The following is an 18008-nucleotide window of genomic DNA, read 5'->3' as shown; positions in this document are numbered from 1 at the left end:
ACTTCGTAAAACTGATAATTTCGTGAAATAAAATACTTGGTGGGACAATTATGCGTAGAAGTTTAACGATAAGACAAACAGACTTGGTGTTGTTTTAAATGAGTTTCCGAACAAAGTACCAGAATTTATGTGTTTTTCTTAAAGTACACATCAAACTAAACTTAAAAATGTCATAAAGTCAAAATCGTCCAAAACTGACATGGGACAATTATGCGTAGAACGGCAGTATAGTCCATGAAATTACCTATCTTTTGACCTATGGGAGTATGGGTGTTGGAGGCTGTTGCAAAAAGATATTAAGGTTTTAAAAAAATCAATTTTTGACAGTAATTTGCAAAAGCTAAGAGAAAAAGTCAAACCAATCCTGGATGTCTATGGCACATTTTGAAGTGCTTCAAAAGACCTTTCGAATGCATCCAAGAGAGTTGGAATTGATGAAGTTTTACGGAAATGCGAGTAATTTTAAGATTTTTTATGTTTTTTCGACCTCAAACTTCAAAGCCCGTTTTATCCCACTTCCCTTTGTCGTAGAGGGCTCATATTTGGCATGAGTTCATCTCATGTATAGACAAACAAACGCTGAAAGTTTCATCGGAGCACCTCGATACGACCTCTAGAACAAACCGAGCAATATTTACAAGTACTGCCTCTTAATACAATTTAACTGTTTTAAATTTTTATTTTTTTTTATTTATGATTTTTTTTTAATTTTGGAATGTTTTAGACTTAGGGAGCAATTGGGTCCTAAAATGAAGCACCTCGATACGACATTGGTGCACATTGGTGAAAAACTCGCTCTTAATAGATTCAAAAAAAAAGTATTTCAGTTAGAATTTTTGTATTTTAGTTTTTTAATATTTTGGACTTTTCTTTTATATTTTTTTTCTATAAATTGAATTTTTGAATATTTTTTTTTTCGGTTCCAGGTAGTGCTGAAAGTGACAACTAAAACTCTAAAAATTGAGTAACTCAGTTCTTGATGGGTTATAATAATTATAAACCGGCAGTGAGGAAGACAAAAATCTTCAGTCATTGTTAAATCTAATTAAAACAGGTCGCCAAAAACCACGTTGAAATCCTAATTAAACGCGATGGTTTACGAGTTTCTATTTCTAAACACGATGTCCGGCGTTATTCTTGAAATCTGGAAGACACAAACTTTCCACCTGTTTGGCATTAACTGTTGCTTTTATTCACCATCTCATCTCAAATTGTTTAAAACCGCACGACGTACGAGCGCTTCTAGTCTCTATGATTGCGTTTGATTTGATGAGCTTATCTAAGCGATTAAAGTGATCGGGGATTGATGAAGCATGTGGTATCAAACCACGATAACGTCATCTTTTGTATTCCAAGTCCCAGTCGACCTTCGATCTCAACAATAGTGCGACGTCTTTCGAGTGCGTTTGGCATCTACTGAACGCGATCTACGCCGATCTGCATCGAAGCGCGATCCTCTGTGTGTTGTGTTGTGAAAGATTATTTTTATCCTTTTGGTCGTGTGCAGTCTCTCTCGCGTCAATAATTGCGCGCGCTCTGTTTATTGATTGTGAGTCGTTCGGAGCGTCTGGACGTCGGCGTATCGTCCGCCGAATACACGATGGTCAAGAAGTCGGGCGTGGGAGGTTTTGTGCTGTGCTGTCTACTGGCGGTGGTCATTCGGGATGTCCACGGGACGACCTTGTATCCCGCTGACAAGTTGTCCATCCTGGAAGGGGCCGGATTTCTGGTGTATCTCGTTCCGGATCGTGCCGTTAGAGATTCCATGGGCGGCGTGATCCGGTGTTCGTTGACTTTGGGAGATGAATCTTACAGTTTGGAAAGTGAAAAAGTACACACGATCGGCCAGGATACCACGGTTCAACGGTTCAGCGCAGATGTGTGTGGAATTAGGGTACACAATGTACGGGCTTCTTTGGGGACCGATTGGACGTTAAAGGACTTGGATGAGAGGCTCAACGAGGTTAATCATACGTTTACCTTGACGGTGATCAGTAAGTTATCCAGCAACGATTAATCAATATCAATATTACCAATGATCCTCAATCCTCAGAGCAAAAGCAGAATCCGGAGATCAACATCGCAGTCAGTGACACCGCTAGCTCGTTCACGGTGACCTGTCCGGAGGACTCTTCCCGGCGTTACTGCCGCATCCTGGACGAGGCCGACAACATATACGACGGATGTTCGCGATCTTTCGATATTACTTGGGACCAGGCCCGATACCGCTGTCGGCTGCTCTACTGGGGCGACATGGACGAAACCGAAACGGTGATTAATGTGCGGGTGGAAAGTGAGTTATCTTCTCCTACTGCTGATAAGCAGCAGCTAATGGTGATGTTCTTTGTTCTCAGGAAACAAGCGCGCCGTAACTTGGTCGACGGAGGAAAACGAGAAGCATGTGGTACTAAACTGTCACTACAACAGCCGGATAAGTCCGTGCCGGGCGGTTTCTGTGGCCAGCCGGCGGCAGATGATGCTTCTCGATGGGCACCTGGCCAATCGCTACTCGGCGTACAATACCATGTGAGTCGAACCTCTATCAAAAACCTTCACTTTTAATCCAAGATCACTTTCCGCAGGGTATCGGAGGGAATCTGCGCGCTGGAAATTCAGAAACCCTTGATCAAAGACGATCGCGGCCTTTGGCGAATCTACCTGGAATTGTCCGGCAACGATTATACGGGTTGTGTGTTCGACTTGTCCGATCCTGGTACAGAAGTAGGGTACACTGCTCAAGTCAAACCGCAACTCATCGAGGTCTTCCATGATCCGAGGTCATCGAGCACAACGACAACCGAACTGGAATGTGAGTCACCCTACCCTCTCTCCTATTGCTACCTATCCGGACCGCAAGGAGGAGACTTTAAACCAGAAAAGTTCGATCATCTCGGCACCCTCGGAATTTGCCGCTTCAAGGTTTCAAACATCACCACCGGCAAGTGGGCATGTGGACGGAACGACAACAGCGGTGGTGAAGATCGCTTCACCTACTACGACGTGAAAGTGTACGATCAACCTGCCCGTGCCATCACTCCCCAGATAACGGCCAGTTCAGGGGATGAAAATCGCGACCTCCTGTGCAAAACGATCCTCGACCTGCCGATCGAGATTTGCCGGTTCATAAGCCCAACCGGAGAGGTTCACGGCCTGTCGGAAAATATCGTCCCGGCGCCGGATTCACGGTTCAAGTACCACGGTAAGGGACTGCGCGAGGGCGAATGTGGCATGCAGATCATGCAGTTGGAGCGCGAGGATTTCGGCCGCTGGAAGTGTTCGATCATGGTTCAGGGCCGGGACTACGCGATCAACGTGGACGTCATTGAAGAAGGTGAGGTGAGCGGGGAGATTCAGCGTAGATCAACCGTTGTTCTGATGCAAAGCCTTTGTTTTTCGTTACAGTTATGAGCACCACCACGATCGTGGCCATTTGTGTCGCCGTGACGCTGGTTCTTGGTTTTGTGGGCGGTTTCTTCGCGTACCGTAAGCTCAACAGCCGCCGTGTACCCTATCGCAACAGTGTGGGATCAAATGGTGGGTTGTCTCTGAGCAGTTCAATCAATACATGAGTGTTATGAGTGTGTTGAAACACTTGCTATTGAATGTGGGATTTAAAACGTTGTTTTGCTTGAAATTGTGTAAATTTTGTGAGTGTTTTTGTCGTTAATAAAATAAAGAGAAAAACAACACCAAAATACGAATTAATTAGCAATAAAAATAAACTTACCTTATTTCACCGTGAATCCAGATTTCCTATTCGTGTCGTCGAATCGTTCGCCTCTGGAGTAGACGGCAGATCCTTTGTAGGTGTCACTCTTCCTTCGCACTCGGTGCCAGAACCGCTTTTCCTAATTAACCACATAACTTGGAAATTCTTCCTCAGTACGTTTTTCCTTCTTCAAAAGCAGGGTTATTAAAACTTTCTTCGTCTCCGTTTTCAGATAACACTTTCTGTAGACGTAGAGACACAGTTGTTTCGAAATTATACTCCGTTGCTTCCGTTAAAAATACTCCCGACAAACCGCCGTCCGAAAGTCCTGCTGCGCACTCCGTCCGTTACTTTTGCTCGATCGTACACCTTTTTGCGCGCGCGCTTTTGTTTGTAGTTTTTGCGTTAACTGTCAAATCACCAAAGTTCAATACCATGGCCAACTGAGTTTGTTTAAACATTGGGTGAAAAGAACGTTCGGACAAAATCATCAGCTTCACCTTTAACTTTACACTTGACCGTTTCTTTATTTACCTACACGGAACCGTCCTCAAATCGTACTGTAATCATTCCGACTCCCGAGCAGCACCAGCGTCCGCGCAAATTTGCCCTTGTGCCGGAAGCAGAGCAGTTTGGCAAACACCAGAAACACAACCACACACACGCCGTACACCACGTTCCAGAAGAGCACCTTTCGCCCGTGCCAGGCCCGGTAATCGTCGTAGTACTGAAATCTGTTGCGATAGTTGTTCTCCAGCTCGTACTGGCCGCGTGCCGGAAACAGCGACAGGTAGAAATCCTCCAGCAGGGCCGAGATCAGCTGGTTCTCTTCCGGATTGTCCTCCTCTAGGTTGTCGTTGATGCAGTTGAACTTTTTCGGCGTTTTGCGGATCTCGTCGAGCGAGTCGACCACCCGGCTGATGTTGGTCGTCAGCATCTTGAAGTTACTGGCCATGCCAGTTTTTTGGTTGATATGAAATTTGTAGAGCGGGACGGCGCCAAAGTTGGCCCGCATCATGTCGGTGAGGTCCGCGCATTGCAGCACCAGCTCTTTGGTGACCGTTGGCTGGAAGGGAGGATGGGTTGTTATGTTGAGTCGTGACGAGTGTCAATTTGAGACTTTGAGCTTACAATCGTCGAGTCCTCGTACCGCTCGTACACCAGCGTCGGATAGACCTGTTGCTGCTGGGGTTGAATCTCCAGCGGAAGAAAGTTGTTCTGCTGCAGCGAGCAGTTTGTGATGATCTGCTCAAAGTATCGCACCGCGGACCAATCCAACGGCAGGTTGTACACCTTCGAGAGGAGCGTACGGATCTCACGATCGGACCAGGTTCTGTAGAAAGAATGTTGATAAGTTTGAATATTTAATTCTAGTTATTTCGTCCTACCCCGAAAGATCCGTGTCAAAGTCGTCGAAAATCTCCGAAAGTGTCTTGTTTCTGCTTTCGCTCATCAGAAAGTGATAGTAGGTGAAGGCGTACTGCAGATCGTTCTTCTCCCGGAAGCGATGGCTCTTAGTAACGGCAAATTCGGTGCGAAACTTTTGCAGCATCGCTTCGATCACGTCCACATTCAGCAGAAAGCCAACATGGGCCAGAACTTTACGATTTTTAAAGCCGTACATTCTGCGAATACAAGAATCTACGTTAAGTTCTACGACTCCAACACCAATCAACCCAATACATACATGTTAAACACCTTATTTGTGTGAATCAACGAGTGCGCAAAAATGTCCTGCGAATTTGAAATCTTTTCCTCGCTTTTCCCTTCACCTTGCTGGTCGCGATCGCGGTTCCGGCCCGACGACGAGCTCTTCTTCGAGTGCTGCTGCTTGTTCAGCTTCATCTTGTCCCGGTTAAACTTATCCACTAGCTGCCTCGTAGAGGTGGAATTTGTTCGCTTGAAAATCTCATAAATATCACGAATGTTTTCAGACTTTTTACCGCCGCCCATGCCCAACGTTTTCGGCACATCGATAAACGTCTCCTCGCCGGACAGGTTGTTGTAGTTGTCCTGTTCCGGCTCGTGCATGTGGTCCTGATAGTCCGGATGACTGCAATCGCCCCCATCGAACTGGCACTCCTCCACGTAGCAATGCGAATCACAGGAACCGTCCCCCACAAACATCCACGGACAGTCGGGGGCACAATCAGGCACGAGCCACGCCGTAAACACGCTCACCCCTTCCGAGAGCGTTGTCAGATCGTCAGGGAAAAGGGGAGCCCCCAGGAAGATGTCGTCGTTCAGGTACAGAAAGTTCTTCGACAATCCCGGAATCCGATGGATGAAAGTTTCAATCGCTGCGCTTGAAAACGTCGGCAGCACCGTTCCCTCGTCGGCAATGTCCGAGTGCTGCACAATCTTTACCTTCGGGTTGTCCAGGTTCAGCCAGAAGGGAATCTGGCCGTTGGTCACGATGTAGACGTTCCTCACCCAAGGAGCGTACTTTTCCAGCGATCGGAGCGAATATTTCAGCTCGTTCTTATCGTCGTAACGAGCCTTATCGCGCTTGGTTGCGTACATTTTGATACTGTCCAGGAAGCGTTCGTCACTTCCGTTAACCCAGGTGTACACCACGTCTATCGGATCGTAACATCTGGATCCCTGCTGAAGCGGATGCTGTAACAGGCTCAAAATAGAATCAAGAATCATCACCCAGAACACCGGGCCTTACCGTGACCATAACGCTGACCATGAGGTAAATCAGCGCGACCAGGGTCGCCAGCGACACCAGACAGCAGCATCGGAACCGAACTTTTCCGGTTAGCCGCGGCAACCGGAGCAGCCGCATTCTACGCTAGCACTTTTGCAGCGTTCTCTTCGGGAAGATTCTACGCGCGTTCGTTAACGTCAGTGGAGATGGATTGCACTGTTTCTTCATAATGACTAGAGAACTAACTTAATTTTAATTTAACAAAAAAAGACGCACTTTGCACATCTTTCTGTGAAATTTATAGGAAAAATCATTTTTTGTTGCTGGCCGGAAAGATGACCTCCCTCGAATGTTTGTAAACAATTTTTGACACGCAACGGGACCAGTGATGCCAACTTTGATTGTCTAAATCTGCACTTATGTGAATGATTTGTCTGCAGAGAAGTTTTTAAGATTTCTTACAACAAAAGCGAGTCACATTTGCATGATTTTTTACACTTTGTTCAATTAAAATTTGTCGGTTTTACAGGATAGACAATTATTTTCCCGAAATTTTGTAAAAATTTATTACCTTAAATTTGGAAGAATATGCAGTTGGATAATTCTCCGCCAACTCACACAGCAGTTGCCCCGACCCCTCTTCGATTTGCGTGAAACTTTGTCCTAAGGGGTAACTTTTGTCCCTGATCACGAATCCGAGGTCCGTTTTTTGATATCTCGTGACGGAGGGGCGGTACGACCCCTTCCATTTTTGAACATGCGAAAAAAGAGGTGTTTTTCAATAATTTGCAGCCTGAAACGGCGATGAGATAGAAATTTGGTGTCAAAGGGACTTTTATGTAAAATTAGACGCCCGATTTGATGGCGTACTCAGAATTCCGAAAAAACGTATTTTTCATCGAAAAAAACACTAAAAAAGTTTTAAAAATTCTCCCATTTTCCGTTACTCGACTGTAAAAAATTTTGGAACATGTCATTTTATGGGAAATTTAATGCACTTTTCAAATCTACATTGACCCAGAAGGGTCATTTTTTCATTTAGAACAAAATTTTTCATTTTAAAATTTCGTGTTTTTTCTAACTTTGCAGGGTTATTTTTTAGAGTGTAACAATGTTCTACAAAGTTGTAGAACAGACAATTACAAAAATTTTGATATATAGACATAAGGGGTTTGCTTATAAACATCACGAGTTATCGCGATTTTACGAAAAAAAGGTTTGAAAAAGTTGGTCGTCATCGATCATGGCCGTTCATGGTCACCCGCGACAGACACGGACGACGAAACAAAGAGAAACGCAAAGAGTAACTTTTTCAAAACTTTTTTTCGTAAAATCGCGATAATTCGTGATGTTTATAAGCAAACCCCTTATGTCTATATATCAAAATTTTTGTCTGCTCTACAACTTTGTAGAACATTATTGCCTGGGTGCTGAAAAGACAGAATGCGTAACGTGATTTTCGAAAGCTCCCCACTGCTCCTCACTAATACTACAGCACTACAGCTGTAAACATAAACAAAGTAGAAGGCTATGTTCAAGCTCAAGCGTGACTTTTTTTTGCTGCTGAAGTGAATTGTTTTGAAACAATTTGGATCTGTTGATGTTGATGTTTTCGATGAAAAATTAAGTGCATCCCACTTTTTTCTTCGTATACTAAACGATGGGCGGCCAAAAGAGGCCCCTTTTTTGTTTTACACGTGATGAAAAATTGTGTCAAAAGTGGGTGGAATTTCGTGAATCAGAAGAGCAACCGAATGGAAGTTCCGAGATTAGGTATCTTTGATGTGCAGTGATAACATCGGAGTAAGATTATCCAATATTATTTGGCAGGTACCATTCATAGTTATTGATAATTCGTCGCTAACATTTCAATAGCATCATAAACATAGGTTCTGCGTGAGTCATAGCGATTTTGAAATGTTAGCAACGAATCATGCCAATCTCGATTTCAACCCTCTTCTTAAGATGTTTTGACTTCGAATACCTTAATAGCTCGACGCCAGCGACTTTATTTATTCCTGACAAAATAAATTATAGATCGATCACAATACTTGCCACTTCTTGGTATTATTTTGCGAACAGTAAATTGGTTCCGCTTTGACAGTTCTAAATTGAGGCCGCTTTGCGGACAACTATTCTGCACCCAGATTATTACACTCTAAAAAATAACCCTGCAAAGTTAGAAAAAACACGAAATTTTAAAATGAAAAATTTTGTTCTAAATGAAAAAATGAATCTTCTGGGTCAATGTAGATTCGAAAAGTACATTAAATTTCCCATAAAATGACACGTTCCAAAATTTTTTACAGTCGAGTAACGGAAAATGGGAGAATTTTTAAAACTTTTTCAGTGTTTTTTTCGATGAAAAATACGTTTTTTCGGAATTCTGAGTACGCCATCAAATCGGGCATCTTATTTTGCATAAAAGTCCCTTTGACACCAAATTTCTATCTCATCACCGTTTCAGGCTGCAAATTATTGAAAAACACCTCTTTTTTCGCATGTTCAAAAATGGAAGGGGTCGTACCGCCCCTCCGTCACGAGATATCAAAAAACGGACCTCGGATTCGTGATCAGGGACAAAAGTTACCCCTTAGAACAAAGTTTCATGCAAATCGAAGAGGGGTCGGGGCAACTTTTCCCGATTTCGTGTGAGTTGGTAGAGAATTACCCAGTTGCAATTTTGGTGACTGACAGAAGTCTGTAAACGACCAAGGGCCACCCTAGCACACAAACGGGCAACCCCTCGTTTTTGTGACGTTTCAAATTCGTGCAGTGCTTCCAGAACTCAACTTTTATATATTTTTTTTCTGGCGAATGCAATCGAAAAACTAGATTTTTTCCTGCTAATGCTATGTTTTAAGCCTTATAAAATTTTTCCTAAATTTATTGAAAGGTTTTCATCATGTTTCAAGAAGTGTTTAAGCAGTTTTGACCAAAATAAGCCAACCACTAACTGCGACCAACTTCAAAATTCAGCTGGCACCCCTCCGGCTCGACCAATCAGCGCAGACCACATCAGATCCATGATTCACAACAGAGCAGGCCACTTTTTCCATCATTCGATCGCAAGCTTCGGCGAAGGTTTCATCAGAAAATTTCCAGCTCGGACAGAGAAGAAATCGACGGTGCCATGAAAAACTTTGATCATTCCCAAAAAGTTAGCCCAACCGAACGGAGTACCGCGTACCGGAAGTAGTTTTGAACTGCGAACACACACACACGAGCGTGAGGAAGATGGTTTTGCGAAAGTTTTAAGCAAAGTGATTTTTGAATAATTAATTTTGAGGAAAGTTTTTTTTTCGTAACTACGCGTAAAGTACAACGCAACAATCATGAGCGCCCCAATCGTCATAACCGTGCCCACCAAGTACGTTCCGATTAATCTGGCCCCGGCCGGAATCACCATCAAGACGGAATCCCTGCCGGACGAGGGCGAGGATTCGTCGAGCTCGTCGATGGAGGAGTTCCTGGTCCGCGGCAAGAAGCGCCGCCTGGACCATCTGACCTGGGAGGAGAAGCTCCAGCGGAAGTAAGTTTCTGTCTTCTGTGTTTGGCCACGGGGAATTACCATGGTGATGGGAGAAGGAATGGGGTGAACGGTTTCTAGAACTTTCCAACGTAGCAAAGTGGGTGGTGACGTGTCATCGTGCGCGCTTATCAATGTTGGGAAAACCAACAGCTTGCTGCGATTCTCTCTTGAATGTAGGGCGCGATACACAGGGTGGCTTTGAAGTTCTAATTCTAACCCTTGGCCGACTATGGGGTGATGCAATCGCAATGTAAACATATTTTTGATTATTTTAATTTCTTTCTTTACAGAAAGTTAAAGAACCGCGTGGCAGCCCAAACCTCCCGGGACCGGAAAAAGGCCAAAATGGAGGACATGGAGAAGACCATCCAGGAGCAGTCGGACCAAATTAGTGAACTTCAGAGCAAGTGCGATTCGCTCGCACAGGAGAAAGATGCCATTTACGGCAAGTATCTCGATCTGGAAGGCCGCTTCGAAGAGTTGAAGCGAAGACTTGATGAGCAACAACAACAGCAGCAGCAGCAACAGCAACAGATCTCAACCCCAACCGCCATCAAATCGGAACCGTCGCCGGACTTGGCCTCGGGCAGCGTTGGTTGTGTTTCCACCCTACTAGGATCAGCAGCATCCGCCCAAACCCCTCTGCCGCAGGGATTACTTTCAATGGAAGCACAAACGACGCTGCGCCAGTGCCAGCAGAAGACGACGGACGAAAAGGTGGCGGCTTTGTGGAAGATAATTGCGCTCTGCCTGCTCTACAGGACATGCTCGAAGACTTCGATGTGTCCAAGCTCGAAGAGCTCGCCGAAAGCCTCCTGGCCGACGTCACAAGCGAGCTGGAAGAGCCTGATCGACGAAGCTGCCCGGCTGATGCCCAAGATGCAAGCGCCGGCATCGGAATGCCTGGACCAGTGGTGGGGACCCCACCAGAACAGCTGGAATCCGGCCAAGAAACTAATCAAGGAAGCAGCATAATTCTGACCACCCACAACTACTCCAAGTCACCGTTTCACGTGGAGAGGACGCACCTATCGCTACAAGCAGAGAGCACCGTGCTACAGCAGTCCGTTGTAAACCCAGACACCGTCTACGGAACCTACGACAACGAAAACAACTGCATCACCATAATCCTGGATAACGACGACGGCGGCGATGATGCGCGAACCGGAAAAACGCTCGAAGAGGAAATCATCTGCGAAGAGTCCGACGAGGAGATGCTAGTCCAGGAACCGGAGTTCCAAATCAAAATAGAACCCATGCAGCAGCTTCTGTCGCCCATTCCGAGCATCGTGTCCACCAGCAGCTACTCCAGCGTGAAAAACGAGGAGGCGCTGGACACGATGAAAAATCCGCCAACGCCGCGTTCGCTCATCTCCGACGGCGGTTACGAATCGATCGGATCGCCAGACTACAGCATGGGTACGCTGGACGAGTTCTGGAACCTGGACCTGTTTCCCATCCTGAACTAGACCAGTCGCTTTGTAAATAACCGTTATTCAGTGATGTTGTACAAATTAGCGCTAGTTGTTAGGCGTTCCTACCAGATATTGAACTACTTACGTAAGACGCTGTTCTGTTTCTGTTTAGATAGGTTTACACCAGACTGCTGTAAATATTAGTCGTCGTTTGCGTTTTATTATTATTTATAATCGAACAATTGCTAAACAGATGTTTTAGACCACACTCTCTCTTATAGTGATAGCTAGTAAGTTTGCCTGCACCGCAGTGCGGTGCAGCAGAACCTTCTTTTTGTGCACAAAATGAACCTAAGCCAAACTAAGGAATGTTTTCTATAAAAATAAAAATAGGTAATAATGATCATTGTTACATATTTTGTCATAGTTTCACTATTCATCACAATTTGTGTAGACTCACTCTCCACTGAAAGGGTGCTTTAACTTGGAAAATAAATTGGAAAAAAAAAACTTAACACACACAAAACCACAATTTTGTTACATTTCCAGATGATGACAGCCCCATCTACAATTACTTAGGTTGGATTTTTTTTTTGAAAACCGGCTCAAAAAATCTGTGGCTAAAATTGTTTTTTTTTTTGTCGAAAAACCTCAAACCTATTTTTTAAGTTTAAGTGAAACTACAGCAAAAAGTTTTTTTTTTTGCAATTCCATCGTGAAACTACTTACTTTTCCAGAAAATACCTAAAATTTAGGTATTTTGGTTCTTCAATTATACCTAAAATATAGGAATTCTCGTACTAAAACGCTATTAGTAATTTTATTACTAATAGCCTATTAGTAATAAAATACCTTATTGCAGTCAGGTTCGATTATACCTAAAAATTAGGAATTTATACCTAATGTCCGTTTTGCGTGTACTTTTCCTGTCGTTTTTGAATGACGAAATAGCCTACTTTTCTGTACCAAAAATAACAGAATCGAATAAATGGTGAAAAGTTCTACTTTTCAGCACTGAAATTGGGTGCTGAAAAGTTGAACTTTTCAGCACTTGTTTCGAAAAGTAACACTTTTCAACATTTTTTTGATTTAAACGATTTATTGGCAAAATACATGAAAATTTGACTTAAAATTTCACTCAATGTTGCAATTGTTGGATCTCGTTGCAAAACTAGACTCGGTGAACCTCGTCGGATAAATGTAAGACTCGTGCTGAAAAAATCCTCTCTTTGCAATTTGTTGCATAAACTACTATTTCGCGGAATCCTACAATACTTTGATATTTTGAAAACTATTTATTCCGTAGCCACTGAACTGGTATAAAAGGCATTTTATTTTTTGTTTTTCATTCAAATGATGAATCCATAGTTTGTTATTTCAAATTTGAGAAGAAAAAAATTACTAGAAAAAAGACATAACCGAAAGACATAGGATCACATGTTTTAAATGGGATTGCTGATGTTTTCGGATTGTAAGGAAAATGGAGAATCACATTCATTAGCGTGCACAGGGTGGGGCAACACGGGATAACTGCCCCACCATCCACAGAAATTTGTTCTAAATTTGGTCAGGGGGTATCCACAAATGTCGTATTTTTCAAAACGTCTATATTATTGCCCCACCTTCCTCAAAGAGATGCGCTCAACCAATCAGCGGTCGTAATTTTTGTCCAGCGGAAATTTGTATTTGTATTATTCATGATTATCGTGTTAGCAGCAGCGCCGGGAAGATGGATTTTTGTGGCGTTCTTTTTGTGCTGTATTCGTGATCGTGTTCATATCATGCATGCGGTGAGGGGGGTCATTGTGCTAATGAATATTATTGCGCGTCATTATCGTGTTAGCAGCAGCGCCGGGAAGATGGATTTTTGTGGCGTTCTTTTTGTGCTGTATTCGTGATCGTGTTCATATCATGCATGCGGTGAGGGGGGTCATTGTGCTAATGAATATTATTGCGCGTCATTATCGTGTTAGCAGCAGCGCCGGGAAGATGGATTTTTGTGGCGTTCTTTTTGTGCTGTATTCGTGATCGTGTTCATATCATGCATGCGGTGAGGGGGGTCATTGTGCTAATGAATATTATTGCGCGTCAGTGTCGTGTGAGCAGCAGCGCCGGGAAGATGGATTTTTGTGGCGTTCTTTTTGTGCTGTATTCGTGATCGTGTTCATATCATGCATGCGGTGAGGGGGGTCATTGTGCTAATGAATATTATTGAGCGTCATTATCGTGTTAGCAGCAGCGCCGGGAAGATGGATTTTTGTGGCGTTCTTTTTGTGCTGTATTCGTGATCGTGTTCATATCATGCATGCGGTGAGGGGGGTCATTGTGCTAATGAATATTATTGCGCGTCATTATCGTGTTAGCAGCAGCGCCGGGAAGATGGATTTTTGTGGCGTTCTTTTTGTGCTGTATTCGTGATCGTGTTCATATCATGCATGCGGTGAGGGGGGTCATTGTGCTAATGAATATTATTGCGCGTCATTATCGTGTTAGCAGCAGCGCCGGGAAGATGGATTTTTGTGGCGTTCTTTTTGTGCTGTATTCGTGATCGTGTTCATATCATGCATGCGGTGAGGGGGGTCATTGTGCTAATGAATATTATTGCGCGTCATTATCGTGTTAGCAGCAGCGCCGGGAAGATGGATTTTTGTGGCGTTCTTTTTGTGCTGTATTCGTGATCGTGTTCATATCATGCATGCGGTGAGGGGAGTCATTGTGCTAATGAATATTATTGCGCGTCAGTGTCGTGTGAGCAGCAGCGCCGGGAAGATGGTTTTTTGTGGCGTTTTTTTTTGTGCTGTATTCGTGATCGTGTTCATATCATGCATGCGGTGAGGGGGGTCATTGTGCTAATGAATATTATTGCGCGTCATTATCGTGTTAGCAGCAGCGCCGGGAAGATGGATTTTTGTGGCGTTCTTTTTGTGCTGTATTCGTGATCGTGTTCATGTCGAATTATGTGGAAGGTGCGAAGCCGCGTGTTAGGATTCTTGTGTCTTTGTTGTTTTATTTGTGTTTCCATCTGGAGTATTAGTTTTAAAATTATTTTCATTTTTTACAGCTTCCTGGAATTATTTTAAATTAAATGTCTACATGTAAATTTGTCTACTCACTATATGATTTATTTAAATGTTCATATTATTCCTTATCCTAATCCTTTCCTGTAATATACCATCTCCTCATACCATATATGATCAAATTGCTTAAATTAACGAAACTTTCTAAAACAGCATGGGAACCATCTGGAGCATTTATATTTTAAATAACTGTTTTTTTTACAGCTTCCTGGAATCATCTTGATTGTATTTATTATATTTATTATATTTATTTTATTTACTATATTTATTATATTTATTATTTATCATTATTACAAAACTATATGCTAATTAGATAATACACTACAGACTCACATTTACACTTACAAACATTCAAATCATTAAATACATTACGCACTCAACCATTTTCATCGGCCCGATGAAATTCCCCTAACCCCCATTCCAAACCTCCCAAAAATATTCCGTTCACTTTTAAAAGTCGCATGGGTTCCCTGCACTTTTGCCACTAGTGAACAACAAAAACATCCCCTCCCAAATCCCCACGGGACTGTATGGGCGTAGCCTTGGAGCACAGTGTGGAAATTTACGTTCTTAGATATTCTTGGTTGTACCGGGCAGCAATCAAATTGTCTAAGAATATTGAATTGACCATTGTGGCACCCCCTACAGCGTGGTGCAGACCCGTTATGCTATGCTATGCTATGCTATGCGGAAATTTGTATTATTCATCATACCTTTTAAGTACTAAAACAAGTTTTTTTTTTTATAACTAATGAGGTAGGTAATTTGTAGTTAAAGATCCTCTTTCGTTTGATGGGTTAAACATAAAGATTGCTTGAATGGGATGACAGATATAAGCGTTTGAAATCTCGTTTTTTTTTCACGCTAAAAGTGACGCTTCAGATCGAAATTTTGAATTGACCCCCCTAGAGTAATCAAAGACATACCTAGTACTATTTCAAAACGTTTTAATTTTTTTGACTGCCCAAAATCTTGTCAACGACCTCGTTACGTTATGCCCTCGTCGCAGTCAGCAAAACTGGCGCCAAGTGAACGCCCTTGAGTCATATTTCACCTTATTTTGCTTTCGCTCTTTGAACTTGCTGCTGCCCATCCAGCAAGCATATCGCAATCGCCGATCGTTGAACTTTTTGTTTGACGACAGGAACGAAAAAAAAATCCAGTTTCAGCAAAACCTGACCTATATATCGCGGTGACAGGTTCGTCGCTTCCTTTACCTTGGAAAAGTTATATAAAATCGTTGATCGCGGCTTCTCTAGGGGCAATTCCACTTTGGCCAGTGGAATGGAAGGTTACTAATCATAAATTAGAACGATTTATTATTTCTGAATAGAATGGGCACTCTACAGTTCCTGGTGATTGTAATTCTTGCCACCGCGGCCAGCGGTGCCTCCCTGCTGTCCGAGGATGCCCGAAATCTGGCCAATCCGGCTCCCCTGCTGAGGCGCTGTCCGTGCGTCCCGATCAACACCTGTTACGCCCAGGGCGTCAGTCTCAACGAGCAGGACTTCCTCAACACCCATTTCGAATGTCCCGATTACACCCAGAACCACTGCTGCGGGCCGTACTTCCCGACGCTGGGCAGCGAGGATTTCTACTTTGACGACCCAGCCCAGCGAAAGGTGTTGCTTGCCGAAGCGACCATTCCGGGCTTTTCCAACACTGGCGAACGCGTCATGATCGTGATGGCGCAGAATAACGCCACGACGCCGGAAACGAGCCCTCCTGTCATCGTGACGGTGCTGCCGGAAACGACCACGACGGAAGTCGCTACCACAACGGAAGTTGAAGAAGTTGGCAGTACAACTGTGGAAGTTGAAGCGACGACGATGAGCGACGCGGTTACGGAGGAACCGGAAATTGTGACGACCACAACCACAACGGAAAAACCCAAGCTGCGCCTGCCAAAAACGCACTCGCGAAGGGTTCTGCCGCGCTTCGAGCGAAAGTCAACGCGCGGTTCAACGACGACGACGACGGAATCTTCCACTACAACCGTTGCGGTAAGTTCCAGTACGGCGACCACGGAATCGCTGCGAAGAGTTCCCCCGACGCGGCGAACCCTGTACAGGTCGGAGTTCCGGCAGCGACTCATCGGTTCGCGTTTGCGTTCGACCACCGCGGCGACGGCCACCACGGAATAACGGGGGGCTTTCTCAACCGTTGAGTTGTAAAATTTCCAAAGATTTTGTTGCTTGTTTTTTGTTTTGTTTGTTGCAAATAAACGTTTAAATGATTTAATAGTAAAGCGTGGTTTAATAAACTTACACAATTGAGTGCCGAAGTTGCTGCTGCTGCTGCGTTGAACAATCGCTTTACACCTTTTTCACAATCTGGACAACGTCTTCGTCGTTTAGGATGTGATCAATGCCGACCTTTTGCGGCAGATGCTTGACGGACGATCCCCAAACCAAGGCACTGTGACGCAAAAGAGGGAATCAATTTAGTTTTTTGGCTCAGAAAATATTCCAAAATTTCTTACTATTTAAATTCCTTTGCAATTGTTCGATGCAGCTTGTTACAGAACGCTTCGATGCTGGTGTGCTCGTGGTGCAACACAATCGGTGAGCTGTAATCCGGCAGTTGACCCTTGGGTTTTGTGTAACTAAAATCAAAATATCAATTCTAGATTAAATTTTCAAAACAACCTATCCCTCATGGGTTTCCTATGCAGATAGGACCTTTTGAAAATTTAATCGAGAATTCAGAACTTTTGAACAAAACATAAAAGAACTTTCGCTACTCACACTCGCACCAGCTGCAAATACTTCCACATCATTTCCAGCAAATCGTCAAAGTTCCAGTGGTGATGGGCGGAAATGGGCACGCAGTGGGGAATCTTGTAAATCACGTCCAGCTCCTCGATGCTGATCTGGTCAATCTTGTTCAGCAGATAGATGCACGGAATATAGATCCGATTGCCCTCGATCACGTCGATCAGGTCGTCGGTCGTGGCGTCGAATTTGAGCGTAATGTCCGCGTTGTGAATCTTGTACTCCGACAGAATCGACTTGACCGTGTCCAGATCGAGCTCGGACTGCGCCACGGTCGCGTTCAAATTTACACCGCCCTTGTCCTTCCTCCGGAAGCTAATGTTTGGCGGTTGCTGGTTCAACCTCAACCCAAAACCTTCCAATTCATGCTCCAGCAGCTTCTTGTGCGTCAACGGTTTCAGCACATCCAGCACCATAAAAATCAAGTTACAGGTTCGAGCCACAGCAATAACTTGCCGACCACGACCCTTGCCGTCCTTTGCTCCCTCGATAATTCCAGGCAAATCCAAAAGCTGAATCTTCGCTCCCTTGTACTTGATACAACCGGGAACCGTCGTCAGCGTTGTAAACTCGTACGCTGCCACTTCCGAGTACACACCGGCCAAATTAGACAGCAGCGTCGATTTCCCCACCGAAGGAAAACCCACGAACCCAACCCGAGCATCTCCGGTCTTGGAAACTTCAAAACCCTGCTCCGAAGCACCGCCGCCACCCTTCGGAGTAATCAGCTCACGACGTAGCTTGGCCAACCGCGCCTTCAGCAGACCCAAATGACCAGCCGTGGCCTTGTTCCGCTGAGTACGGGCCATCTACCGAAACCCCCCACCAAAAAAAGAAACAACAACAAT

The 18008-nt window shown here is 44.2% G+C and overlaps 5 protein-coding genes across 7 annotated transcripts in view; 3 read left to right on the top strand and 2 right to left on the bottom strand.

Moving 5' to 3' along the window:
* LOC120423908 (GTP-binding protein 128up) overlaps nucleotides 1-18008 on the bottom strand; it is a 64001-nt gene that overhangs the window by 45767 nt on the left and 226 nt on the right. The window contains exons 2-4 of one of the 2 annotated variants that reach the window (XM_052707958.1): nucleotides 17134-17969; nucleotides 16869-16991; nucleotides 16676-16804 (exon numbers count right to left, since the gene is read on the bottom strand). In XM_052707958.1, the coding sequence (XP_052563918.1) occupies nucleotides 16702-16804; nucleotides 16869-16991; nucleotides 17134-17969 (1062 nt within the window). In that variant the 3' untranslated portion in view covers nucleotides 16676-16701. Of the gene's footprint in view, nucleotides 1-16574; nucleotides 16805-16868; nucleotides 16992-17133; nucleotides 17970-18008 lie in introns of those variants that run through there. The other variant, XM_039587888.2, reaches the window with a different exon arrangement.
* Nucleotides 1023-3668, top strand: LOC120423894 (uncharacterized). 2 transcript variants are annotated; one of them, XM_039587875.2, is made up of 5 exons: nucleotides 1023-1994; nucleotides 2054-2293; nucleotides 2355-2526; nucleotides 2583-3336; nucleotides 3403-3668. In XM_039587875.2, the coding sequence occupies exons 1-5, from the start codon at nucleotides 1601-1603 to the stop codon at nucleotides 3406-3408; spliced, it is 1566 nt and encodes a 521-aa protein (XP_039443809.1). In that variant the 5' UTR covers nucleotides 1023-1600; the 3' UTR covers nucleotides 3409-3668. The 2 variants fall into 2 exon arrangements, with proteins under 2 accessions (XP_039443809.1, XP_039443808.1); XM_039587874.2 differs by having other exon boundaries at nucleotides 1026-1994; nucleotides 2583-3331; nucleotides 3403-3638.
* On the bottom strand, nucleotides 4211-6721 carry LOC120423893 (N-acetylglucosamine-1-phosphotransferase subunits alpha/beta). The gene is made up of 5 exons (XM_039587873.2): nucleotides 6384-6721; nucleotides 5397-6328; nucleotides 5098-5334; nucleotides 4841-5042; nucleotides 4211-4775 (listed from the first exon to the last, which is right to left on the bottom strand). Exons 1-5 carry the CDS (start codon nucleotides 6498-6500, stop codon nucleotides 4260-4262), a joined length of 2004 nt encoding a protein of 667 aa, XP_039443807.1. The 5' UTR covers nucleotides 6501-6721; the 3' UTR covers nucleotides 4211-4259.
* On the top strand, nucleotides 9417-11835 carry LOC120423891 (uncharacterized). Its single transcript, XM_052707103.1, has 3 exons — nucleotides 9417-9894; nucleotides 10185-10360; nucleotides 10396-11835. Exons 1-3 carry the CDS (start codon nucleotides 9698-9700, stop codon nucleotides 11361-11363), a joined length of 1341 nt encoding a protein of 446 aa, XP_052563063.1. The 5' UTR covers nucleotides 9417-9697; the 3' UTR covers nucleotides 11364-11835.
* LOC120423902 (salivary glue protein Sgs-3-like) lies at nucleotides 15721-16530 on the top strand. The gene has a single exon (XM_039587883.2). The coding sequence runs from the start codon at nucleotides 15721-15723 to the stop codon at nucleotides 16528-16530; it is 810 nt and encodes a 269-aa protein (XP_039443817.1).

Source organism: Culex pipiens, chromosome 2 (genome assembly GCF_016801865.2).
Source record: "Culex pipiens pallens isolate TS chromosome 2, TS_CPP_V2, whole genome shotgun sequence".
Classification (NCBI taxonomy): Eukaryota; Metazoa; Arthropoda; class Insecta; order Diptera; family Culicidae; genus Culex; species Culex pipiens.
The sequence above is the reverse complement of the archived record's forward strand: the minus strand, read 5'-3'. Positions and strand labels throughout refer to the sequence as shown.

Bases quoted from the DNA above. Each gene is read 5' to 3' on its own strand.
- LOC120423894 (XM_039587874.2), top strand. From the start codon at position 1,601: ATGGTCAAGAAGTCGGGCGTGGGAGGTTTTGTGCTGTGCTGTCTACTG. The intron at 2,294-2,354 runs GTGAGTTATCTT...CTTTGTTCTCAG, and splicing joins GATTAATGTGCGGGTGGAAA to GAAACAAGCGCGCCGTAACT. The intron at 3,332-3,402 runs GTGAGGTGAGCG...TTTTCGTTACAG, and splicing joins CGTGGACGTCATTGAAGAAG to TTATGAGCACCACCACGATC.
- LOC120423893 (XM_039587873.2), bottom strand. From the start codon at position 6,500: ATGCGGCTGCTCCGGTTGCCGCGGCTAACCGGAAAAGTTCGGTTCCGA. The intron at 5,043-5,097 runs GTAGGACGAAAT...TTCTTTCTACAG, and splicing joins TTTGACACGGATCTTTCGGG to AACCTGGTCCGATCGTGAGA. The intron at 4,776-4,840 runs GTAAGCTCAAAG...CCTCCCTTCCAG, and splicing joins GGTACGAGGACTCGACGATT to CCAACGGTCACCAAAGAGCT.
- LOC120423891 (XM_052707103.1), top strand. From the start codon at position 9,698: ATGAGCGCCCCAATCGTCATAACCGTGCCCACCAAGTACGTTCCGATT. The intron at 9,895-10,184 runs GTAAGTTTCTGT...CTTTCTTTACAG, and splicing joins GAGGAGAAGCTCCAGCGGAA to AAAGTTAAAGAACCGCGTGG. The intron at 10,361-10,395 runs GCCGCTTCGAAG...AGACTTGATGAG, and splicing joins CAAGTATCTCGATCTGGAAG to CAACAACAACAGCAGCAGCA.
- LOC120423902 (XM_039587883.2), top strand. From the start codon at position 15,721: ATGGGCACTCTACAGTTCCTGGTGATTGTAATTCTTGCCACCGCGGCC.